General features: G+C 43.9%; 1 protein-coding gene across 1 annotated transcript in view; it reads right to left on the reverse strand.

Moving 5' to 3' along the window:
- The window catches only part of CNTNAP2 (contactin associated protein 2), a 1,324,851-nt gene that overhangs the window by 233,239 nt on the left and 1,065,043 nt on the right, over positions 1–26,569 (reverse strand). The window contains exon 16 of the mRNA XM_008697394.2: positions 1,192–1,347. Within this exon, the coding sequence (XP_008695616.2) occupies positions 1,192–1,347 (156 nt within the window). The remainder of the gene's footprint in view (positions 1–1,191; positions 1,348–26,569) is intronic.

Consider the following 26,569-nt stretch of genomic DNA (forward strand, 5'->3'; position numbering starts at 1 on the left):
ACACAGGCGCTCAGATAAAGGGAGCAGACTGGGAGAAAGGAGACTTTTTGATGTGGGGGAGGGGCACTGAGATTTTGTGGAGGGACATGGGGGCCTTGACTTGTGTACCCGTCTGTTGTCTATGCTGATTCTTTCTTTCTTTCTTTCTTTTTTTTTTTTTTTAAGATTTTATTTATTTATTTGACAGAGATAGAGACAGCCAGCGAGAGAGGGAACACAAGCAGGGGGAGTGGGAGAGGAAGAAGCAGGCTCATAGTGGAAGAGCCTGATGTGGGGCCCGATCCCATAACGCCGGGATCACGCCCTGAGCCGAAGGCAGACACTTAACCGCTGTGCCACCCAGGCGCCCCTATGCTGATTCTTTCTTGGTCTGAGCAGCCAGGAGGGCCTGATGTGTGTAAATATTCACCAAACCTGGGAGTTTGGGGACTGTACATTCTGGAAACCGAACTTCTGCCCTGAGGTCGAAATGGCCCTGGAATAATGAGAACTGCCCTTCTCACATCCAGCGACCCCCACCTTCCACAGATGGCATTCCTCGAACCACATGACCTCGCGAAGGTCTTTGGGGTCCAAGGCAAGCTAAGCGGAGCTAGGCAGCATCTGCTCTTGCTCTGATCATGTTAGTTTCTGTACCCTTAGCTAAATAAATTCAGAGCGGAACCCTTTAGAGGGTGTGTGGGTTTGGGGCCTCTTCTGGAAAGCTGCAGACTCAGAAGTTTCTATGTATAACACAATGCTGTGTATACGCTGCTTCATTAACTCATACAGACATTAATTTTTATTATCCCTCTTTTCCTTTGTATTATTCCTCCCACCGCCTTATGTCTTACTCCCGATCACGTTACACAATCCTCTGTCTCCTCTTAACCTCGAATCCTTGGAAAAGAAACATACATATAAACTTTAAATACACACTCTTCCCCCGTGTTATGGGAGCAATTTATTCTAATCTCATCTTCTTCCTTGACTAGCATTGCTTGGGAATCTCTGAATGTGCCTGCTCCCTCGGGAGCAATCCGAGGGCGGGGACCTAGGTCTTTCTCCAGTTTGTATATCTACCTTCCAGCACCATTTCTGGAATGAAGGCGACCACGGGTATTTGGACCCAACAACATTACATAATCAGGGTCAGGATCACCCAGAAGTGACAACAGAGGCTATTCAGAAGTGGACGGAGTTTATACTCACATTTTAGCTCGAGTTTGATGAAATCTGTGTTGCCCAGATTTTCCAGAAACACTCCTCGGGGGATTAATGTTTTGAAGTAGAAAGAAATGTCGGCACTAGTTTCCCCTTGGAAAGTAGAAAAGTGCAGGTAGGATGATGGGTTATTCCAATAATTCCCTGTGGAAGAAAAAAAACAAAAAAACAGGGTCACTTATACCCTGGTCATGGGAGTAACGAAAGAGAGAGCCATTTCTTGAGTTTTAACAAGTTTCCATTGGCAATAGCTTGTTTCCTCATATCCTGCTACAAATCACTGCATAAAATCCCCACAAACTTATTTTTGACTTTCCCAAAGTTCTATGTGTGTGTGTAAGAAAGTGTTTTATTAATGACTGGGAGTTGGGGTTCCCACCAAGAGCAGACTTGGAGGGACTCTAGGGAGTAAATGCCAGTAGAGGAGGAAATGAAGGGACCCCTCTTGGCATGGCCGTCTGTGGGTGGGGGCTGTTTTGAACTCACACATATGTACTGGTGGCTTAGGTTTGGTGCAAGAAACATCTGGGCTAGACCTAGAGGGACAGAACGGGAATGGGGTCTTTGGTATTCTGCTCTTGCTACTCGTCCACCTCTGTCTTTGAATACCCAGTACCTGCTCAGACACTGGGTAGGTGTTGCAGGAACACAGTGTGTGGGAAGAGGGGTCCCCGCAAAGTGAGGAGCTGGGAAAAGGCGTAGCTGACCAGGCAAGGCCATCATTTTCCCACCCCTCCCATTCCAAACCTCCACAGGCTAGTTGCTGTAAGGGGAATGTCTCCCCCCCTTCCTGGGGATTTCAGGTGAGGGGGTGGGAAGTGCTGAGCTGAGCCCACCTACGGGCTCTCATTCAGCCTCTACCCTTGAACTCATGAGGAAGACACAGTTGTATACTCCTCCCCCCTTGCTTGATCATAGCCAGTGTCCTCAGTAGAAAAACAGTTCACAGGACAAAATAAAAACACCCAACTAAGCGACATGACTCACATTCCATTAGAACAGATGGGCCAAGAATTTAATACAACCAGGAGCTGACTCTTGACTTTATCTCCAGGGGAGAAATTCCTTTTGAAAGTGCACATTTCTGAGTATGTTTACTATCATGGCTAAGGACTAAAATACATAAGCATGCTTTAAAATAGCTACTAAAGCTTTTCCTTATAATACTACACCCATGTTAACATCACTAGATTAGGCCCAAGAGGGAGTCACTCATGCTAAGCCTCATGTTGGTAAACCAAAACTTAAGGAAGTTTCAACGCCCTGCTCTCCCAGAAAAGAAGGCTCAAGTCAACCATCGGCTTTTGTCTACTCAGCACACATTACCCAACTGGGCTCTAAGCCTCCTCTTTGCTCTATAGAAGGGAAGTAACTCTGCTTTAGACAATCAACACGCACCCAGTGCACCTTTCTTGCTCCCGCTCACTTTGGTCTAGAAAAAATTGCACAGCTCTTCAGAGATACTTTCTCTCTGCTAGATTAGATGCTTCCTGATTCATGAATTGCTGAATAAAACCCTACTAGGTCAGGAAATTGTCTGTGGAAAATTTTCTTCTAACACTCTAACATTTGGGTTTCTTTTCTTTCTCTTCCTTTCTTTTTTTTTTACTTTTTGCTGATTTTTGCAGTATCTTTCTTTCAAAGAACAGGATTAATCAATTAAGTTCATTCTCATCATTTTTATACTATTTTTTTTCTTTTCTTTCATGCAAATTATGCATATATGCAATACTAAGTTCAATTGCTATTCTTAAATAAAACTATTTTTGTGTTGGTCCTGCTATACTTAAACCATAATTTTAAATTAAATATATAATGTTACTACTGTATGAGATATTTAAATACCGTCTTACTTTAGTCATGCTATTTCTTATGAGAGAGTCATGTTATTCTTAGAGACATCTAGGATATAGTGACATCTAGATGAGTGAATGGCAATTTAGAATAAGTCATGCAAAATATATTTGTGAATGTCTTCATTATGGTAAAACAGTGGTGGTGGTGGTCGAACCTATTACTGAAGGGGTCCCAAAAGTCTTAGTGTAGTTTTGAGCTATTTTTTTTTTTTTTAATATTGCAATATAATGAAGAAGAATATGGTATAATATTGGTTAGAATAATACCCGAAAAGAAAGAATCTTAGTTATTGTGTAAGCTGCTATCATCTGAGGGCCAGGGGCTCTTCCTGACTCCAGATCGGGCTGAATACACTGCGAGGACACTTTGGGCTCACCTTTCCCTGCTGACTGAGAATGAAGGTCTGTCAAGATAAAACCTAAATCAAACTAGAAGTTGCAGCCCCTTTCACCCACCAGAGTTCTGGGAGGAATGAAGCCCAGTCCCCAGGGCCAGCAGGACACAGCTCACCCAAATTGGAACCGAGGAGCCTTCAAGGCTCAGAGTCCGCAGCCACGCTTCAGCCTAAAGCAAAGCTATTCTGTCTCTTTAGGTTGAATCCCCAGGACGTGAATATAATTAACATTTTAAAGTTTCATTCCAATCAAGAGCATTCCCATTTTCTGAGGTGGTGATGTATTAACAGAAGGGCAGTTGTCTAAAATGATTCTAGAAAAAGGAACGTTAAAAGTAAAACATGTCAGTATTTATTTGAGGTCCAGTTCTGGTTATTCAGACAGAAATATCCCCGGAAAGGAGAAGGGCAGTTCAATCAGTTCTTCCAGTTTGATGAAAGATCCCTACAGACCACAATTCCATTTGTTCTAATTCTATGCTCACTAAGCAACTTCGAACTAATTTGGCCTTTTGAATAGACATATTCACAGGGAAATTGAGCCTTGTGCAAACGGTCGTTACCAGTCATCCTCCCGGAAACGTCTGGGTTCTCTCCTGGTATATTTGGAGTTGTCACTTGCTGTATGTCCCGAGTCTCCGGATGAACAGACTCAGTCCAGATTCCTGATCGGCAGCAGTGAGGACTCTCTCGGGCCCTGACTGGTGGTGTCAGAGCTGAGGTGTCTCCCCAGGAGGTGCTGAAGGACAGCCATGGGGCTCGAGCAGAGGACATCACAGACACATGATAGAGTCGGCAAGTAAACACATGTACTGGCGCGAAGGTTTTGACGGGCAGGGTGGACAATAAGAAAGTTTGGGTACCACTGTTCCAGACCCTGATGAACTTCTGTGAGGCTTGTTCTGGGGAGTCTGTGGCCCGGTCCCTGGGAATTTTGGTTGTAACAAAATAACACGAGTGCTTTTTTTCTGGTGTTCATTGTGCTTCATGATGCAAGGGGCTTACAGCATTATTATTGTTTATATTGTTCCCAACGGACCATAAGCTCTTTGAAAGCTAGGAGAGAACCATTTCATCTCTGTAACCTTTGGCCCCAGAACATAGTAAGTACTCAATAAATAATTATTAAATCTGTGAATAAGTGAACAGCTGCCCCTCTTGGTTACAACCAGTTCCACTCCATATGCAAAGTCCTCATGGGACAAAATGTACCTTACGGGAACCTGAGTATTGAAGATACTAAATAAAGATAAATAAAAGCCGACTGCTTTAGCACCTCCTGGTAACTGGACACTGTCTTCACTAGCACACTGTAATTTTTCTTATCCATGACTTAATTTCTATTTTTCCCTACNGACCTCATTGAACAATGCCATGCATTTGCAAGACTGATAGTCTCATAACCTTAAGATTATTGGAATAGCTGCAATTTGTACTTGCTATCAAGGTCAGGGCTACAGAGGGGAAAGTGACATTGGATGAGATTACCAAATTGGAAATAAGAGATTTCGCTGCATGGCAAGGACTGGTGTCTCAGCAGGTGCGGACAGATTAAAGGGGGCAAGGTTGGAGAGTGTGAAGCTGAACAGAAATAACTATCTGAGACCAGAGGGACCAGTCAATGGCCACAGAATAACGACGCAGGTAAAGGGGTCAGGGAACCAGGCCAGGGCCTCGCAGCAGTAATCCAAGGCTGGGCAAGATGGCTGGCGTGAGGTGGAAGGCTCCACCAGCTTGAAAACCACTCGGCCATGTGAGAAGCTTTTTAAATACATCCTGGGCCAGGCCTGCACTCATCTCCTGTGGCAGGGGAGCCAGGCAAGTACCTCCAGTGCAGGCGAGTGGGGCTGGGGCAGCAAGCCAGGCCTTGTGGACGTTCACCATCCCTGCAAACCTTAGTGAAAATGTTGTGTCATATGTTCATCCAAATTCTTTAACAGCCATTTACTTTAAATTCACCAGTGATTATTTGGTATGGGATTCAGACGTCAAAATTTCCAAGGATATTTTCTGTTGGGCAGTGTTAAAGAATTTCAATCTAAAATGGAACTGGATTATATAAAATGGAAAATCTCACCCATGTGCCCTCAGGAAAAGAAAACTGAAGGACTGACAGACTGATTTCTCATAAATACCTGATTTGCAGAAATCTGATAATGTTGGAATTTTCTTAAATGATAAGAAGTTGGTCAGGGCCTACCTCGTAACAATCTCAGGAAATTTCTGCTTATGGTTTCCAGAGGCAAGAACAAGAAATGACCTAGGTTGCGCTGGCCTTGAAAAATAAGCTGAACTGAGCTTTGTTTGTCTGCCTGGACTGGTTTTGTCTGCTTGGGGAATTTTCACAGCTGGCCTCTGTTTGTTTTTTATTTTAACAGACCTAACTGAACTCTCTCCTCTCTCCATCCCCTGCCCAAGAACTCAGCCTTTCCCAAACCCTCAATGGATGCCTGGGGTTTGTTTGCTATGGTCTGCGTGTCTCAAATCACAATTTCTCGGCTATTCCCAAGTAAACTCATCTTTTTTACAATTTTGAGCTTGCCTTGATTTACCATTTTTTTTTTTTTTTTTTTTTTTAGGTTGACAGCAGCAGTTGGTTTGAAGCCTAGCTTTAATCTCTAACCAAGTATTACAGGCACATAGTTGTAACAGTCCTGTGGTACTATAAAGAACAGAGCAAAATGAAGTTCCCTGCTCCAAACCTTCCCTCCCAACCCAAGTTTTTTAGCAACAACTCCTACACTTTAACTCCTTCATGTCCTTGTATTTCTGAAATATATGTGCCGATATGTATTTATGCGTTGTAGACTTTCCTGAATGCAAGATGAAGACCAAGCATTTTTCGAAGCCTGTCTCCTTACTCCCTTTCTCCGTATTCTCCCAAACTAGCAAACTCACAGATTTTTGGTTACACCTAAATTCAATACTTACATTTTTAGGACTCTGTATTATTCACTAATGAGCCAACTAGTAAAATCTAATTATATTTTATGTGTATAATGTTTTGTTTCTCTCAAATCAGTAATTACCTATTTTCTCATTGGCTTGGTTTTCTTTGTACCTGTCATAAATTCTCTCCAAATTCTTCAACACATCTGTAAAACTCCACAAATGTTCCCGACATGACACACATCGGGTAATCTAGCGGCCCCTCTTTTTGTGCCTCAGAGGGGCTTTCTAGAGCCTCTGTCTTCCTGTTGCCCCGTGGGCTGGCCCTTCTCAGGGCTGATGCACTGGTCCTGGGACCTGTCTCTTGCCATTACTGCGGGCCATCCTTATGCTACTCTTCAGTATGAAATGCCCAAATTTCTGGACCTGGTGACTTTCGGTGATCCCACTTTCTGGGTCTACACCCTCATTTCCACAGGCACATTCTCCTGTAGCTCTTTCAGAAAAGGAATATAGGAGGTCAACTTTCTAAATCCTTGCTTTTCTGAAGAGTCATTATTCTACTCTCACACTTAATTGAGACACTCCAGAAAATTATTCTGCCCTGAAATTTTAAAGGCGTTTCTTGACTATCTTCAAGGTCTCTGGGTTGTTATTGAGAAAGCTAATGTTCTCTGATTACTACATCCTGTATGTAACTGGAGGGGTTTAGGACATGCTCCCCCAAATATGGCACCTCAGGATACTGAACATGTCAAGCTGAAGGAATGTAAGAAATGGCAGGTGCAGGAAGGACTCTCTGACCCTCCCCTGAAGCAGGTCATAGACCCTCATGTGAGGTGCCCTCCCTCTCCCCAAGGAAAGGAGCACCCTCATCTTGAAAGGCAAAAGGACCAGAGAGGAATCAGAACAGACCTGCTGAGTTTCCCCCAGCTTACTACATGTAGCTCATATGTGGTCCCATCATGTCTTTCCATGACTTTCTACTGTTTATCAAACCTAGTATAGGAACCCTTTCTAGTATACAAACCATTTCTTTATGATGGCCCCCTGTCATGTAGAACTTCTTTTAAATACATTTGTATGCTTTTCTCCTGCTAATCTGTCTTTGTCAGTTTAATTTTTAGATCCAGTCAGGAACCCTAAAAGGATTGGGGACAACTTTTTCCTCTCCTACATAATTTGTACCTTCTTCTCTCTGCAAACTGTCAGGATATTTCACTCCTTTAAATGAAACTTCATACGACTGCTTGGGTATGGATTTTTTCCCTTTCCAAACCTTCTTTCTCAGATACCTATTAGTTTTATATTTATCTTTATTTCTCTTACTCCTTTGCATTCCTAATTTAGATCTCTGCTCTTTGTGCTCTGCTTTGTTGGACATTCCTTCAGCTGTATTTTCAACATTGCTATTGTGTTTTGATTTCAGCACTTACATCTGTAATCTCCGAGTATTATTTCTTGTGATCGGCTAGTCCCCCTTTCTATAGCACTCTGTTCTAGGTTGTTTGTTATTATTATTATCATTGTTATTAGTTTCTGATGCAATATCTTCTCTTATCTGAGAAAATGAATTTCATTTTTTAAAGTTTTCTTCTGCTTTCTACATTATGTGTTTCTTCCGAGATTCCCTTCCCTGCTGTACTATTAGTTGGACTCCTTCTTTCTTGAAGTCCCTGACATCACCTCCAGTGGTTGGTGAGTCTTGCCTTTCCATTCATACGGACCAGTGAAGTACTAGCAAGTGCACTGGACTCTTCGAGTGTGTGGATCTGGGGCTGCTGGTGGGTTTATTGACAACTGGGCTTTACTACAATGTGGAGACCTCCCTATCTCATCAAAGGGCCTCCAAACATCAATATCTGTGACCATTTTTTGGACATAGATCATTCGATATCTTGAGAGAAGAATCTTCCAACTTTCTCATGAGGAATATATATGTGGTGGTCAGTATTCTGGTTGCTCAGAGGAAGGAGGCTGTGGGGGTTCACAGTCAGGACATTTCCATGTCTTTCTTCTGTTTTAATGGAGGAATTTTGCCCCCTTTTCCTTTGGTGCCTGTTTGGAGCGTAAACCTCTCACCTCCTGCTTGGCTAGAACAGGACAGCCACTGGTGTGACTGGAGAACGTGAACTAGAGTATAGCTGATGCTACACAGACTTCCAACCCGTCCTCTGTGAGTCTCACCCTCATGGAGCCTTCCGCCCACTCCCATTCCTGAACCTGTTGGAGTTTGCTGAAGGAAGGGAGGGAGCACCTGAATGTGTGACATGCTGCAGGTCCCCCTGTGATGGCTGTGGCCGCAAGAGCAGGGAGTGCTGTGGAGGTTGTGGGGTGACAGTAAGTGACCTCGTGGGGCTGCTCTGGCTTGTCACTTGGTGAAGCTGCCATGTGCTGGTCCACACTCAGGCTCCACAGTCAAAGTCTGGCTCTGCCACCCACCCCCACTGGGTGACTTGGGGCTGATTTCTTGATCTTCCTTAATCTCAATTGCCTCATTTGTACAATGGAATAACAATGGAACCTCTCTTATTGGGTGTTGAGAATCACAGAAGATAATCACAGAAGAAATGGGGTTAGCAGGGTGCTGAGGACAATGGAAGTGTTTAACACGTTATTACTGCTGTTACTACTACCAAGATGACGTTCATCAGGACGATTAATGGCTTTGGGGTAACATGCAGTCACTGTCTGAGGGCTCGGCCAAGGAGTGGGGGAGGATGGGAAAGGAGCTTCCTTTCCTTAAACAGGTACAGAGCTTGTCAGCAAACCCTGAAGCCCCTCCTGAGCCTTCCTTACCCTGTGGGTGAATTCTTTCAGGGGGAGCAGCAAACCACCCCCAGCTAAACTGACATAAACTCCCCCTCTGATTTCTCAAGCCAGGTGGCTCATTTCAGACTCATACCCACGTCTGCCCTTTCAGCCCGTTCTCTTCTCATCCTCCTGCTCCCCACTTACTGGCTTTCAAAACTCTGTGCTCCCTGTCTCTTCACCTCCTTACTGCCTTAAAAAAATTCCTTCAGGACACACAAACGGGAGTCCCCTTGAGTCTTGGTAATGGAAAATTCCTTCAGGACACACAAACGGGAGTCCCCTTGAGTCTTGGTAATGGGAAATTCCTTCAGGACACAGAAACGGGAGTCCCCTTGAGTCTTGGTAATGGGATGTGTAGTTTTGTAGGGCAGCCGTTGAACAAAAACCCGATGAACGAAGGAACGGCAGAGCGCCTAAGAAAGCAGATAGTCCACAGGTCAGCTCATTTGGACAGAGGTACGCCTGAGATCCCCGACCGCCTCCTCAGTGAGGAGACAGGCAACTAGGGAGAGAGAGACTCGGCATTTGCCCAACATGGGGGAGACTGCACGTGGGCTCTCCAGCCGTGGGCTGTGGTTCGGTGAGGCCATGGCTGCCGGTGTGGGCCGGAAGCCAAAGGCTCTCAGGTCCAGCAATTTCCTCAGAGCCGTCCAGTGGCCCAGTCCTGGGGCCACACTGAGAAGCGCAGCTATAGCTTTTGCTTTAAATGGCAAGGAATTTTCCATGTAAATACGAGCTCTGAGGAGACTAATTACTCTGAAAATTTTAAGTGACCCCAAGGTTAGAAATTTGGATACTCTTTGTGTTGTGCCAGGAGCCTTCTATTGTTTCCCAGGGGCTGGGTGCTATTTACAACAATAAGCCAGCCGGCTTCATTTGCATGTAGATTTGAGTCTATTTGTAGAGGTGTCCTTATGGGTAGAAAAAAAATGACTTCCTTAATTAAACCATTTTGTACGTTCAAGGTAAGAGTAGCTTTGTTCAGCTCCCAGCCTGATTTTATAGGGCAAGCTCAACTTCAAAATGAAGGGTTCCACAAAATGTCGTTAACTTGCAAGGTGTCACCCTCACCAGCAAGCCTTTTCTGTTGCTACAACCCACGGGGCTTGTGGGTGGGGTCAACAACGTAATAAATCTTTCACCCTCTGTCTCTCTTGGATTTGGTTCGTTTGGGCAAGAACGGGGTCGGGGTCCCACAGACAATGAGACTATAATAGTGAAACGCCGGAGGTCACGACACTTTCTGCACCTGCTGTGAGTGGACCAGTAGCCTGATTATGGGAGGGTGTGATGAAAGGGACTTGTTCCTCATCAGTCATGGAAACTCACGGGTTGAGTCTTCAGTGGTGCATACAAACCACAGTTGTACTAAAGAGGTAATTTTATTTTACTTTGAATGCTTGAAACAGTTGTGTGTGGTCAGATATTTGGAGATGGGGAGCAGGTCTGAAACTCTCCAGAGTCTCCATGTTAGATCCCTAAATTTCCTCAAACTTTCCCTATTGGGACTAATGGTTATGCCTAATTAGTTACACTAATCAACTTCAGTATAATGGGATTCAAAGGTAGAAATTATTCACCAGAAGTGGAGAAATGAATAACTAGGTTTGTAATGGAAATATCTGTGCTCTCTGCTCTTCATTCAAATTTCTGTCTTGGGTAAACTCTAAAGGTTTCTGTGTGATCGATTGCAAAGAAAGAGGGGATAGCAAGCCTGAATGTCTCCTACCCCGGTGAACAAAGGGCTGGAGGAAGATCTGTTTGCTTTAGCAAAAAGAAGACTGCTGCACCTGGAGGTTGTAGGACAAATTTATATCACTACATGCAGGCTTAAGTTAAAAATATTTAACAAGCAATGTAGTACATAGAAGTGGCCACGGAGGGCTGCTCCAGGGACTGCCTAACTTCTAACTGCTTGCATGGCAGTCCCAGGAAAAATCTGCTTTTCTTTCTCTTCCTGAGCGATGTCTCTCCCTTTCATGATTTCAAGTACTAATCAGTGATTCTGAAATTTATGCACACAGTTAGATCGTTACTATGAGTTCAAGATTAACATATAGATTTCTTATTGGACAGCTTTGCTTTGACCTAGAAGTACCTCAAACTCTAAATGGCTGAAAGTGAACATATATTTCTTCCAAATTAACTCTATCTGCAGCATTCTCCACTTCAGAGCTGTTTGCACTCCGCCACTCCAGCCAGAAACACGGGACTCATTCCTCCAACCCACCCCAGGCCTCATAACCGCACCTCTGCAATACTCTACAGGGATGTCCCCTCCTCTCTGTTCCTTCCGAAGCCAGGGCTCAGACCACCCCCTCTTGCCTGGACAACACACCCACATTAGGCTCAGCTTCCAGTATCTTACACCTAGTCCTTACAGAGCCAACAGAGGAATCTTTCCAAAATGCACATCTGACAGTTTCACTCTCAAGAATAAAACCTCTCCTGGTTCCAAATGCCTGTGGAATACCTTGCAAACTCCAGGACATGGCATATCAGGTGTCAGTCTACTTCTCCAGCCTCTTCTCCCTCCCCCTTACTCAGGTGCTGTGACTTCCCACCACCCACAATGCTGTGTGCGGACTCCGTGTCTGTATTTGCATGGTTTCCTCTTTCTGGGCTATCCTTTTCTCCAGCCTCCCCACTCACACACTGCATCTGGCTTAATTCCTTCTCCCCCATTAAGGTTCAGTTCAGGTGCCACCTGCTCCAGGTGGCTTTCCGACCCCTCCCCCCACAGGGCACGGCACACTTCCCCTGTGTTCCTACGACATTGTGTATCTATCCCTTGTGCTTAACTTACTGCATTATTAGAATTACCTTCATGTGTTCCTCTCCTCTGCTAGGCTGTGAACTTCAGCAAGCAGAGATTATATTTTCTATTTCTTTCTACCTGTACTATCTAACCTCACACACAGATTTGTTCAATATGTGTTTCCTGAGGAAGTAAAAAAAAAAAAGTGTTCTTAAAAAAGATCTGAACCATTGATAATCCCACTACTAGTTCTCCTTGGTGACCACCTGCAAAACCTACCTTCTCTAGTTTCCGAATCGCAGAATTATTTAGCCCATTCAGATGGGAGCTTTTTTTGGTTTGGCATTATTTACTTGGACTTTTAGGCACATTCAACATTACCCTTCTCAGATATCTGACATGCAGGCCCTCTTCTAGACCAGGGGTCTTTAACGTGCACTCATGGTGGTCACTGATGGTTCTGTGGGCGGCCAGACCCGTGGGTGTCACCTCTGTCTTTACTATGTCTCCCTTTGCTATCTACTTTCTCTTATCTTTTTCTCTCTCCCTTCGATTGTAATTCATGGCCTTATACCATTCGGTTCCCATTTTATCATCGGCCCTGTTGCAAGGAAGCAGGGTCACAGCACAAATATAAAAGACTGTGATGTGTTTAGCCACACTCGGCCGCTGTGCAGAGCAGGGATGCTGTAACGTGAGGCAGCTCTCACGTATTGACAGACTACGAACCCCCCAGAGCCCCACATCCATAGAAAAACAGATTTTATATAAAATCCATTAGGTGAGTAAAATGTGGAGGAAAGCCGCCCATTTCAGCAGAATGGTGGATGTGAACACGGGGAAACGGCTCTACACGGCAGAGTAATGGATTGATACGAGCCACACAATTATGTTACACAAATCAAAGTTTCCTTTTTGTGCTCTTTTCATTACAGGAAATAAAAAGATTCACACGTCCTATTCATAGATACTGTCATTTTCCTACTGAAACTAACACGGTCTCGCACCCTCACCCCCCCCATCTCCAGGACCAGGATCTGTAAAGTGGGAAAACAGACCGTGGTGCAAAGAGGAGGTGGGGAAATGGGGCTGCAAGCTTTTAAAACCTCAGTTTCTTTATTTGTAAATTAGAAGCAAAATTCCTTCGTCACAGGTTGTTGTAATGATGTGAAGCAAAGGGCGTCATACAGAAGCACTTTGAAATACCAAAGCACTCTAAAAGGGCAGAAACACCTCTTTTGGCCTATATTTATTGTTAATCATAGAAAACTGACAGACTCCTGTGCGCGCAAGGGTGAGAGAGACGGCCGGGGTGTGTACGTAACGTGCTGCTCTTTGTTCACCACCCGTAAATACTCGGGAAAAAGGGAAGGCAGTTGAAAGAGAGCCTGAAAACAAATTCCATTCAGTGGCTAAATGAAAGTAATTTCCCATGTAAAAATAAATAATGCATCAAAGCCGAAAGAGATGTTCAGACTCTCAGGATAAAAAGAACACACTGAAGGCACGATTCCATTTGCAATCGTGATCCCTCTTTGTTTGGGTGGTGTGAGGCTGGGCGCACCGACACAGCTTTGGCTGTGATCGCCCCCGGGGAAGGATTGTAAGATGGGATTCAAGTTGATTGCCAAGGACACCCATTGGTCTGAGACCGTGTGGGACCAGCAGGAAGTTTATAACGCTGTGTCACAGAATCACAGCAAATAATAAAGTGAGTGCAATGGCATCCACTATGCTGATTTAGAACAGTTTTACTTCAAAGGAATCTGGGAATTTGTCTGAGGGCAGGACAGACCGCTGGAGTGGTGGGTGACCAGCCGCTGAGATACCTGGCATGAAGAGCGTGTCCCCGGGAGTCGCAGCTGAGCATGGCTGGACAGCACCGCAGGCTCCTCGGAGGGGTTGCCTGGCCACCAAGGAGGTCGGCACTGAATGAGGAGGTGCTGCCACAACCCCAAGTAGCAGGGCCTCCCTCTCCATTGTTGTTGTTGTTCTGAAGATTTTATGTATTTATTTGGCAGAGAGGGAGAGAGAGCACAAGCAGGGAGAGCAGCAGGCAGAGGGAGAGGGCGATGCAGACTCCCCACTGAGCAAGGAGCCCAACGTGGGGTTCGATCCCAGAACCCTGGGATCATGACCTGAGCCAAAGGCAGATGCTTAATCAACTGAGCCACCCAGACGCCCCCCCCCACCCACTCCGTTTACTGAACCTACTGTGGGGCGGAAGTACACACCCGGCTACTGAAATATCACATAGATGATTGCAATGCCATTCGGTGGGACAGGTCACTTTATGAACGGACTTCACATCTTCCCCTTCAAGATTTCAAGCTGTAAAATAGAGGTTTGGGTCTCAGTCTTGCCTTTGGGGTTACTGACGGCAAAGACTGCCTGTTCAGAACCGAACCATTTGGGAATCTCAGTATTTCTAGAAGTGACTTTAGAATATGACAAAAAGTTAAAGCTGCGGCTTTAACCACCACTGCTGTAGGTTATGGTGCTGTAGCGTATGCTAATTGGAGACCGAGGAGACGGTGGCATAATCTGGGTTCTGAAAGCAATTATTTCCAGCAGGGCTGGCAGCCGCCCAGAGCACAGCACCTTTGAAACATGTTGCATTCTGACCTTTTCTCAGTCCCAGGGCTCCGGAGGAAAAACAGGGCTTTAAAATTCAGATCGGAAGGTGCACAAAGGCACTGAATGGATTCTGATGGAACCGATCTCACATTTCACCTCGGCAAAACTTTACGGGAAGTTTATGGGGATTTATTGTTTCAAGAACAGAAGGACATTTACCTACAGATGCAGGGGAATAAATTTCAAGTACATTTAGTATTGGAGAATGGCCGCTTTACTGCTGCTTTCAAGCCACTTGACTTTCTCCTTAATCTTCCACCCTCCAGCTCCGGTGGAGCGCCACGCACACACCTTTGCAGTTTGGTGCTTCAGTGGTTTATAAAATTTTAAAGAGTTTCTAATAGCAAAGAAATGGAAACAACTGCAATGTGCAAATCTGTTATGGTATATTAAACAAATATAATACAATGTGGCATGAACAGTAAAACAGACCTATGCAAACTGTCAATTGTGTATTGTTACGTGGCACACAATTTTCAGGATAAAATGCATATGATGGCTCCATTTTGTTAAAAAGTACATGTGCATGTTGTCTATGTGCCTGATACATATATATACACCCGCATATGTGTGTGTGTTGTGTGTGTGTGTGTGTGTGTGTTCACTGAAGCACAGAGTAAAAGACAAAGGTCTAGAAGGCTTCACATCAAACTTTAATACTGGTTACCTTTGTGGGTGGTAATGGATGGGGGATTGTACCAGGAAGGACCCAGGAGTGTGTGTGTGTGTGTGTGTGTGTGTATGTGTGTGTGTGTAAAGAGAGAAAGGGAAGAAGAAGAGGAAACAGAGATGAGAGTCCATGAAAGCTGCAAGGCTGTAAGAAAGGGAGTTTTTGGTTAGAACTTGGGAAGGATTGAATGTGAGGGGAGCCTAATAGAGAAACGTGGAGCAAGCAGCGTCCAAGAGAATTTAGGGGCACCTGGGTGGCTCAGCCAGTTAAGTATCTGCCTTTAGCTCAGGTCAGGCTCCCAGGGTCCTAGGATCAAGCCCCACATCGGGCTCCCTGCTCAGCAGGGAGTCTGCTTCTCCCTCTCCCTCCGCTCCTCTGCCTACTCATGCTCTCTCCCTCTCTAATAAATAAACAGAATATTTTTTTTTTAAAGAGAGAATTTAAAAGTGTTACACGGTAGGAATTAGATGGCCTTGATGTTCCTTGTGAGATGCAAATGGAGGTCAGATTTCTTTTCATTACCTATGGTACCTGGACTGTTGTCTTCAAAGTCCATACTGGGACAAAGCAGAAGGGGGCTCAGGAGGCGTCAGCTTTGGCACTGGTGACAGGTCTCTGGGCCCTGCCCTATGGCGGTAGCTGCAGTGGGCAAGATGGACATTGTCTCTCACCCTGAGCGAGAAGAGGGTTTCTGAGGCTCTAGCACTCATGTGTCTGGCCCACGTGCCCACCCCTGACAAACGAACCAACGAACCAACGAACCACTAACAATGATGCTGGGAAACTTTCTTCTTAGCATGAATTCTCACTGGCCATAAGCAAACTTTTCTTCACCAGTCCTCACTCTGTCAAGATTCTGGACTTCCTAGAGTTATTACTATCTATGAATGGTTAGCTTCACAGAGTTATTAATCATTATTAACAGTAGCAAGAGTCTATTGAACCATGTTCCAAGCAATGTTTTAATACAGGCATTTTCTCAATTAATCTCCACATCACTTGGGATTCTGGTAAGACCTCCATGTTTCATACGAGGAAACTGAGGTACAGAAATTTTCATGTGAACACTGACAGTTTCATTTTGAACCCAGGTCTTGTGGCTGTAAGTGCTCTTTCCACAGCAAATGCTGCAAGCTTTTTTACGAAGTAGTTCTTGTTCATTTCCCCTCCCCAGCTCTCAGTTTTCCTATTTTTAAAAAGATTTATTTAATTGAGAGAGAGGGAGCAGGAGGAGGGGCAGAGGGAGAGATGGGGGCTCTGTGCTCAGCAGGGGGGTGGGGGGAGCTGCCGCAGGGCTTGATCTCATGACGCTGAGATCACCGTAGCCAAAACCTAGAGCCCAAGGCTTAACCGACTGCACCACCCACACACCCTGCCCTCAGTCTTTCTTATGAATAAATAAAGTATTAGTCCTCAAAACATCCCCCTAGGCATTTTATGCTGAGCTTTCCTGGCACCTGAAGGGAGCCTGAAGATGCTACTGTTTCTGTGTCTTCAAATTTCAGCTGAAGAAGATCCAGAGGCGATTCTTCTGTAAAGCCCGGGTACCCTGGGGAGAGGACCACCATGCCTCGCCTCATGTTTCTTCTGAAAACCTACTGTACATCACACAAAGCCCTAGATTTCATAAAAGATCCAGCATCTCGGGACCACATCATTTTGTCTCTGTCCCTGATACTACCCTGTTCTACTCTCTCCCTTGCTCCAGCCACACCCCCCACCACCTTCTTCCTCTTCCTCTTCTTCTTCTTCCTCCTCCTCCTCTTCTTCTTCTTCTTTTTTTTTTTTTTTTACAGATTTTATTTATTTGTGAGAGAGAGTGAGCAAGCCAGAGAGACAGCACAATCTGGGGGAGGAGCAGAGGGCACTAAGCAGGGAGCCCGGCGTGTTGGGGGCCCCTGGGATCATGACTGGAGCCGAAGGCAGACGCTTAACTGACTGAGCCACCCAGGTGCCCCTACACCAGCCTTCTTTCTGTTCTTCAAATTACCAAGCTTGTTCCAACCTCAGGACTGGTTCCCTCTTCCTACGATGCTTCCTGATGATCTCGGCAGGATTGGCTTCTCATCACTCAGAACTCAGTCACCTCCTCAGAGTCAGTGCCACCTTCTCAAAGAAATGGAAAATCCAACCTCGCGTCATCCTCAGTTATCCCCCATTGGTTTCAATTTTATTGCATGCATCATTATCTAGCGTATCTATTTATATATTAAACTTACTTATTAATTGACTTTTCCTGAACTGGCTTTTCCTGAACTAGGATATAAGGTCTGTGTACACAAGTGTTTTGCCTGCTTTGTCCTTTGTTGTGTTTCTGGCACCCAGACCTGGCTTGGCACACAGTAGGTGCTCAGCAAGCACTGCTGAATGGCAGAGATGCACTGCCTTGGGTCCACCAGTGGAGGAACTGTGGGTCACGGAGCGGAACAGACCAGGAAGTCTTCGAAAGCTCAATCTCCAAGTGGAGACAGAGTTGCTACTTAGTGAAATCAAGCCTTGTTATTACATAAGGATTTGATAAACTCAGTCACATTTGTTAAAGTTATTTGGAAAGAGTGGATTAAAAATAATCTCATATGACAAAATACTAAAGGTATTTTAAATAATTCTTTATATGCCTTGTCAAAGTACTTGTGATTTTTTTCAAATGACATTGAACTGAGTTGAACTACACATTTCTTGGTTGCATGTGACACATGGAGAGATCTGGAGCCTTGAGGTGGAATGTGCACTCAAAAGAGGTCAGTTGTTCTAAACTGGCCGGGATGGTTCCACTTCCGAATAGCCTATATTCAGAAAACAGTTGTCTGAAAATGTACTGGGGTGGCTGAAAATCAGGTTAGACGATGTGTGAAGGGTCCAATTTTCCCATATGAAGTGAAGTTTGTGCTGGAATACCTCACAAAGACATTTGTCATGCTTAACAATTAATCTTTAGTTTGCAAGCCTCTCCCCATGTCCTAGAGCATGGATTTGGCTGGGAGAAGCCCTTCTCCAGCTCTGATATTTCCAGGTAGCTCTGTATTAAAGGAGGGCAGGTGCTAGGCCAGACTCATCCAATACTTCTGTCTGGGCTGGGAAGCTCTCCTCTTCTCTCCGGTTGGCTAATGATTATTTTAGTCCTATTACAGGATGCTAAAATCTTGATCTTTCCCAGGAGGGGAGCTCTTTTACTCATTGGGTAAGGTTTCTGCTCCAATATTTAATGAGGATAAGTCCTTTAAAGTTTTTCTTGCCTTCACAGCACAGGCTCCAGTAGAAATGGGAAGAATTGCTCCATTTGAGAGACTAGCAGCATAAGAAGGCGATGTTTGGTTGCAGCTTCTTCTGTCTCTCGTCCCAATCTCCCTGATGCGTCTCGAGCTTCACCTTTACCAGTCCTGCTCTCAGTTATTAATCAACCAAACCATCATGTGGTGGCTGATAAAGCCTTAATGATTATTCACCCCTGTTTTTTAATTATTATTTTGACAAGAGGTTCCTGAAGATTGAAATGCCTTTAAGATCCAAACTAATTAATCTCTAATGGTATGATTTCAAGTATCAACATAGGGTGGGGATAAATATTTCAATAGCCACGGTCAATATTTATGCTTATAATAACTCTCTGGTAGTTACCTTTCAGCCATGATCTATGTTTTACTGCTAGCAGACACATACACGCACAGAAAAATGTCCAGCTTAAGAATCTTGACGAATGAGGGGGTGATGTTAGAATAACACAGTGGAACATAAACCATTTTAATTTTCTCCACTAACGAGAATCAAGTAATAATTTCCAAAGTTTATATGTGACATGAATTTGGACACTGATGCTTTTCAGTAGAAAAAAGGTCAATTTTTATACTTGAAAAAAAGGACGTATACATTGAACATCACTTAATAAAAATAAGAATGTCAACACAACTCACCATCCATGAAAAAAAGTTAAACTATTTCATGACTTTTCCTTTTTTTTTTTTTTAAGATTTTATTTATTTATTCGACAGAGATAGAGACAGCCAGCGAGAGAGGGAACACAAGCAGGGGGAGCGGGAGAGGAAGAAGCAGGCTCCCAGCGGAGGAGCCTGATGTGGGGCTCGATCCCACAACGCCGGGATCACGCCCTGAGTCGAAGGCAGACGCTTAACCACTGTGCCACCCAGGCGCCCCTCATGACTTTTCCTTTTAACACTAAACTTCAAAATGCCTTTCTTTGAAGAAAATGCAGGGGAAATTTTCCTCCTGCTCTATTTCACATGCTTGAAAAACTATAAAGCATTCCACTGTGTATCAGTCAGAAAACTCAGAGCAGGAAGGGAGAGAATATTCACAGAAAGAATCTGGAAAGGAGACACTAGACCAGATTAGTTTTCACAAAGTCTCACGATTCTGCTAAGGATTATCTCCTATGAGTAAAATGCAGTATTCCCTTCAGATTATTTTTCCAGGTAGTGCTCTTTTTGGCTGTTTCAAACTGATAGTCTATTCTTTTATAGTCAGTGGCTCACAGACTTTATTTTGCATTAAAATCATCTGCAGGGCTTGCTAAAAATGCAGCTTTCTGAGCCATCATCCCCGCTCTTTGGCATCTGCCCTTTTAATGAGCACCTTGGCTGCTCCTGATGCAGGTGATCTTTTCTACAGAAGCTTTGGAAACACAGCTCCGGAGTCTAGGTACCTCTCCACTCGCTTATTAGAAGGCTGGCTAGCTTTGAACTACTGTTATCTTGAACTTTGGGAAGGATAAACATGACATTCATCCCTGTTACCGTGCAGCCGGACCAGAGGCTTCATACTGAGGACACGAGGACACTCTGCCAAGGAATTGTGCCTCACTCCCTAGTTAGGTTTCAATGAGCAGAAATAGCTTGGAAGCCACACAGACACTGAGAGCGCAGGTCCATCAGCTGTGATGCAGAAGGACGCTGGCTTCTTTGCCAGAGACAGCTGTACACTGCCAGCCAAACTTGGCTTCTCCGTGGGTCTCTGGGGAAAACAGGACTTTAGGTTCGGTCCTTGATCCAGTGGGGAAGCTCAGAGACTTGGCGTGCCACCTTTATTCTCAGTTTCTGTGCTTGTTTACTCAAGCTCACTTAGCTTGGAATGGTCTTCTCTCTGGTTCTCTTCCTACCACTTTTGGTCCATTCATTGTTTCTACTACCTCCAAGCATCTCTTACACGGTGTATCCCTGGGCTGCACTCATGCCACTCCGCTCTTCTCTCTGTCTGATCCCACTGTCTCCCACTGATAATCCCCACCCATGTCTCCACACAGAGCTCTGATCAGAGTTCTAGAGCTAAATGCCAAAACTCTAGCAGGGTGTGTCCATTTTTCTGGATTTCCTACCTGAAGCTTGAAAGGGCAAGTATAAAACCACACTCACTGCCCTCACCCCGAGACCGGCTCCTCTTGCGGTCCTCCCCGTAAGGATGTGAGTGTCCCACACTCACCCAGCGTGAGGAAGCGTCGGGGTCTATTTTGAGCCACAACTTCCACGCCCATGCAAAACTGGAAGCCAGATTCGATCCATCGTACCTCAAAGGGTCTCTCACGTCATCTCCTGTTGTCTTTTTCCATCTCTCTTGCCTCCCTGGCTCTAATACCTCCCCCTCGGGAGTCACCCTCTGCAGGCCCAACAGGACAGCTTTCTGAGCAGACTCAATCAGCAATAGGGGTCACAAGGCTTGGAGGCAGAGTCAACCCTCTCAAACTGTAAAGACATTTTACTTTTGTTTTCCTTCTCTTCTTCTTAATCTTAGCAAAAATGCTCTTAGTTGTGGAGATCATGACGAAAATACATAATAGCTAATATTTATTGACAGTTTCCTGGGTCATTTGCTGTGCCAGGCACTTTATACGCACCATTCCACTTGAATTGCGCAAATCCTGCAAGACCCGTACGCCCTTATTCCCCTTTGCAGTTGAGGCAGGGAGAGATGAAATAAGGTGCTCAAGTTCACACGGGTCCCAGGAGGTGCTTCAGAGCAAGTCTGTCCAGATCCAGAGCCTGTATCCCTACTCAGTTCCCTTGACTGCTTGTTTTTGCCGTGCTTAAAAAAATTTGATAGGGAGCACTCTTACTACACACGTTTAAAATAATTTCTGCACTATAGTGGGTGGAAAACAGTGAATGTGTTGGAGCCAATCCACCTATAGTCTCTTACTCAGTTGGGTCAGGGTGAGTTTGCCTTAAAATAAGAGGACAAAACCCATGCCTCCAGCTTCCTAAATCCATGCCTTACTTTTTGTTGTAATGGTCTTTTGAATGAATTGGCTGTTAACAGCCAAGGAATTTTTTAAGTCTTTCCATTGTAAATAGACTGGTTCGTTAAGTATTTTCCAAGTATGTTCAACAGAACACTAGTCCTAGAGTTCTAGAATGTTTAAAGCATATGGACTGTGCTATTTATTTAATACCACAGATGTTATTAAAGAGCATCCCCGTGTTTTACGCTATTTAGAAATTATGATAACTGGAACAAATCACTGTTTCGGGAGACGATGTGGAGGATTATCAGTTCAACTGTTGATCTGGATCGTCGGGAGTGGGCACATGAACCAAAGCTTGATTTTTTTTTTTAATTGAGACTGTGGGTGCTCTCCTCTCGGCAACTCTCTTTGCGCATCTCACCACTCGTGCTCTTGAAGGAGCTCTGTCATAGGTGGGGACCCCGGCTACTTTCTGTCCCTCCTCTTGCCTCATGTTAATCAGGCATTTGTGGACACAGCATCCCAGTCTTGTTAGATTACGTCTTCTTGAGAAATCAGAGGCACGCTTGACAAACAAAAGCTAAGCACACTCACAGTGAAGGATTTTTAAACCACAGCAAAATATTTTTAAAGCTCTCTTCTTACTCAGAACTGTTGGGTTTTAGACCTTTGGGCAGCAAGACCTTCACTCCTCATGAGGGCAGCTGCTGCTGGCACACTTACCTCTTAAATTCCAGAATGCTGGTGATTTGCTGCCCCGGTGGGGACCCGCCTGCCTCTCCTCCTTCATCCATCCAAGCCAAGAGTAAAATATAATGAGCTTCTCCATTTTTTCAGGGAGGCTTAAGAGCTCTCCTGGCTTGTTGCCCTTTTGGAATTATGCCATTTGTTAAGATGGAAACACCTGATGCATATTTCTGTGTGGATTCACGTGCTATTCATCAGACTAAATAGAAAATAAGAACTTTCCCCCATCAAACACAATATAACATCTGCTATTGTTGGTCAACATTTAACCAAATGGCTGCAAGAATTAGGAAGGTGTTTCCCCAAGGACATGAAGCAGATTGGGTCTTAAGACCCAGGCCTGAGCCCCATATGCATTCATTCCGTTTTCCTTATCTGGGTGTATGTTATTTGCAGTTAAATTATTGGCTAAATAAGACATCTCCTGGGCCACTTTGGTGCTATTAACAATGTCTGCATCTTGCCTTATTTCTGGTTCTGTGGTTGGAATTTTAGTGAATTACCTCCTTCCAGATGATCCTAAATTCATTTTATGTTTCCAGAACCTGAGGGAAGTCATCTGACCTGAACCCTGTCCCGCTAGGCCTATCTTTTAACTCCCCCACCTCCATATGCACCAACTCCCGGCCAGCTGGGGTGGATTTTCATTCTCCCGCTCCACTGCTGGCTTCTCTTTGGCTTGTGGTACCACCGAGGTTATAACTTAACCTAGAGACACATCACAGTAAAAGATGTACTGTGAAATGGGACGTATTCGAATCACTCAGGATGAATTCTAGAAATTGAAAAAAGAGCAAAGGAAAAACTCTTTCCAATTTTGGGTTTTCTTTTCGTTTTTCTCATATCATAAATAATGGTTTCTTAGAAGCAAACAGTTCTATTTGCTGACTTTCTTAAACCTAAAGAACATTTCTTTTCCTTTTTTTAAAGTTTTTAAAATTTATTTGTTAGAGAGAGAGAGAGCGAGGACAAGCAGGGGGAAGCAGCAGACAGGGAGAAGCAGACTCCCGCTGAGCAGGGAGCCCGATGTGGGGTTCAAACCCAGAAACCTGGGATTATGACCTGAGCCGAAGGCAGACACTTAATCGACTGAGCCACCCACGTGTTCCTAAAGAAAATTTCTTTTTTCTCATCCTGATTTTGTCCCTATGCATTGGTTTCTCTCAGTCATACATAAGCCAAATTAGGTAACTTCATCCTTTAATTCATTACTTGTTAATTTTGAGAACTGGGATAAGAGTATTATTCCAAAGGGAAGGTGTAAATTGTTATGCGACGGTATGAAGTAGCTGATTCAGACAAATATAAAAACAAAGAAATTTAGATGAAGATCATAGTTGATATTAATTCATGGGGCGGGTGAGAAAGCAAAAGGTAACAAGTGTTCACCATACATGCTTGGTAAAAGGATACTATCTGCTGCTGGGAAATATCCCCAGCCTTCCTTATGCATTCATGCGTGCGTGTGTGTGTATGTGTGTGTGTGTGTGTGCGCATAGAAAATTCTAAATTCTGTGAAGGTGTGTATGTTTTGGAATCTTTACAGAACTGAGCCTAAGAAATATTTCAGGGCATTTTGCCTATTCAGGAAGAATGAGAGTCGAACGTTTCAATGTAGAAAAATGTCTTGGTGGTCAATGAAATTACATACTCTCGGACAAATAGAGCACAGCACTGTATAATCTTATTTAGAAAAACCACTAGGAAGTTATGTTAAAACACCGATTTTCCATCTCCGTCCTTATTAAATGGGAGCCACAGCAGTATTTTCACCTCTCACTGACTTTCCGGGTCCCCCTTGTGCCCAGATTTTGGACTTAGATAGGATTCTCTAGTACTTTCTCCTCCTTCTGGTAGGGATGCTGATTTATGTCTTGGAGCAGTAATATGAAACAAAATAAAACAAAACAAATTGGAATGAGACTAGAACATCTTGTTGCCAGAATGCAAACATGTTTTGAGGAATGTTGAAGGTAATACTAAAATACTAAAAGGATGGAGTCAAGTTAGGGATTTCTGCTGGCCAAATTTCCATGAGTTAGCACTGAGAGAAAGAGAGAGAGAGAGGGAGAGAGAGAAGAGGGAGGGAGGGAGGAAGGGAGGAAAAGGATGCGAGGGAGCATGAATTACGGTCGACTAAAAGAAGATAGGTCTAGTCCGTGAAAGGCCATTCACTTATAATGACACTTAGAAGAGAAAAGCTGATATAAGGCATATAAAAGAAAGTTACTACACAAAGGGTAAACAAAATGGGGTATAGTTAGTGTGGGGGGGTTAATATATGTGCATGTTTTGTTTCATCTGCTCATTAGGTTCCTGACTGTAAATTATAAAGTATGTATGTACTAGATAGGGCAGCAGGCACAAAGCCAGTAAACCAAATGACCCTAGGAAAGGTAGTTACAATGAGGGGATCAGCAAGGACCAACCAGTAGCTGGAGCCGCCCCTGGAAACTGGACTCGGAGACAAGGACTCCCAGCCCATTAATACTAGTGACCACTCAGTACAGAAAGGAATCAACAGTGATCTCAAAAACAATTAATTAGAGCTAGTGTCCTGGAAAGGAGAACTCAAATAGACTTAATGCATTATCGACTAGCAGGTGATGCTTCCATATGACCCTAATAATCTTAATAAAATACTTAAAAAAATTCCCAACAAAATATTCTAACAGACCCGGCCAATACATCATAATAATGGGATAATAGAATAGGTTTTGGGATGCTGGCCAAATAATTTGTGAGGAAGCATCACTGGAAAAACTCAACCAATTTGACATATGTGGATTTAAAGGAAGCTTAGTCTGAGGATCACTGGCTAGAATTTAAATCTTAGAACGTGGGGCCTGTGCGCTTACCAAGAATCAACCGTTCATAACTGAGATTCTGCAGTCTTGGGGCTCTGCACTGCGGTTTTTCATTTGGATATAATAATATTTTTGGAGTCTAAGAAGCTATAAAAATAGCATATAGTTGATATGTCAAAAACGTAACCCAAGAAAAGACTAAAAAAATTATATGAATCAGGTTAAGGCTAAAAGACATTTAAATTCACTATATTTGCATATTTATAACTGGTTTAATTCTCAAACTACTGATTGCCTTTGTACTTATAACAATTTTGTGAGAATCTTGTGTAATTTTAAGGTATTTAAAATATTTAGGAAAACTGGATACATCAGAGTTTTTTTCAATTAAATGCTTAGAAATACTTGATTAAATGTAATCAATGTATAAGTATTTGGAAAAATTACTTTATTATATCTCTAATTTTTGGCTGTTAGTTGTAGAAGTAAATAAGTGATCTATGGATATTTGGGAAACGTTGATAATTTTGTTTCAATGAATGTATACTGTTTAGTTTCTAAAACTGAAAAATGGACATTCAAGAAAGCACAAAGAAAAATGACTGTTTCTTTCTAAAGAAAGTGCTTGAAAGGTTTGTGTCCCCCAAATTCATGTGCCAGATGCTAACATGCACTGTGATGGTCTATGGAAGTGGGGCCTTTGGGAGGTCCTTAGGGCGGGAGCGTGGAGCCCTCATGAATGAGATTAGTGCCTTTGTAAGAGACCCCAGAGAACACCCTTGCCTCTTCTACCACGTGATGACACGGAGGGAAGATGCCATCTATGAACTGGGACGTGTGCTCTTCCCAGACAGTAAACTGGCCAGTGCCATGATCTTGGACTCCCAGAGCCCAGAACTGCGAGAAATCAATTTCTGCTGTTTATAAGCCACGTAGTCCATGGCATTCTATGCTAGCAGCCTGAACAGACCAAGACAGAAAGGATCTTTATAAAACCCTGCAACATTAAAAGTATCTGTTATCATAAACACATACTTTCGAAGGCTCCTCAACAAACCAAACAATTGTGGTAAATTGCTGGTTGGGCAAATTAAATTCCCGGAGACTGTTTTCCTCTCAGCATTGCATCTGAAGGTCACTTAAGAGCTCAATGAGACAATATTTAATAACTTAATAGGGGCAGATACAGGTTTAGAGCTGGTATCGAGAAGGAAATAAATGAATGCAAATTTTGGACGGTGTCAACTGGTATATCCTTAATTTTGCGTGACTGTTTCCCAAGTCGATTGTGTCCCCAAACTCTCCCTCTCCATACAGGTTCAGAGGAGTGACTAATGAGGGTTACAAGCAGGTACCGAGGAGGGGGAGGGACCCTGATATTCTCCTAGACCCCCTAAGTCTCTTCCCTGCACCGCCAAATGAAGCACCCCAAGATGACTGCTGTTGGATGGCTTGCTAATCCTACTCAATGGGAGCTAATCAGATTTCATTCGATTTCGAAACCACAGCAAAAGAAAAATGTGGCGTCAATGTAAGCAGAAATTTCTGGTAGGACTGTTAAAACCGAAGGCAGGTCACCTTCATGTTATTGCCCTTCTTC

This window comes from Ursus maritimus, unplaced genomic scaffold, assembly GCF_017311325.1.
Source record: "Ursus maritimus isolate PB19 unplaced genomic scaffold, ASM1731132v1 scaffold_3, whole genome shotgun sequence".
Classification (NCBI taxonomy): domain Eukaryota; kingdom Metazoa; phylum Chordata; class Mammalia; order Carnivora; family Ursidae; genus Ursus; species Ursus maritimus.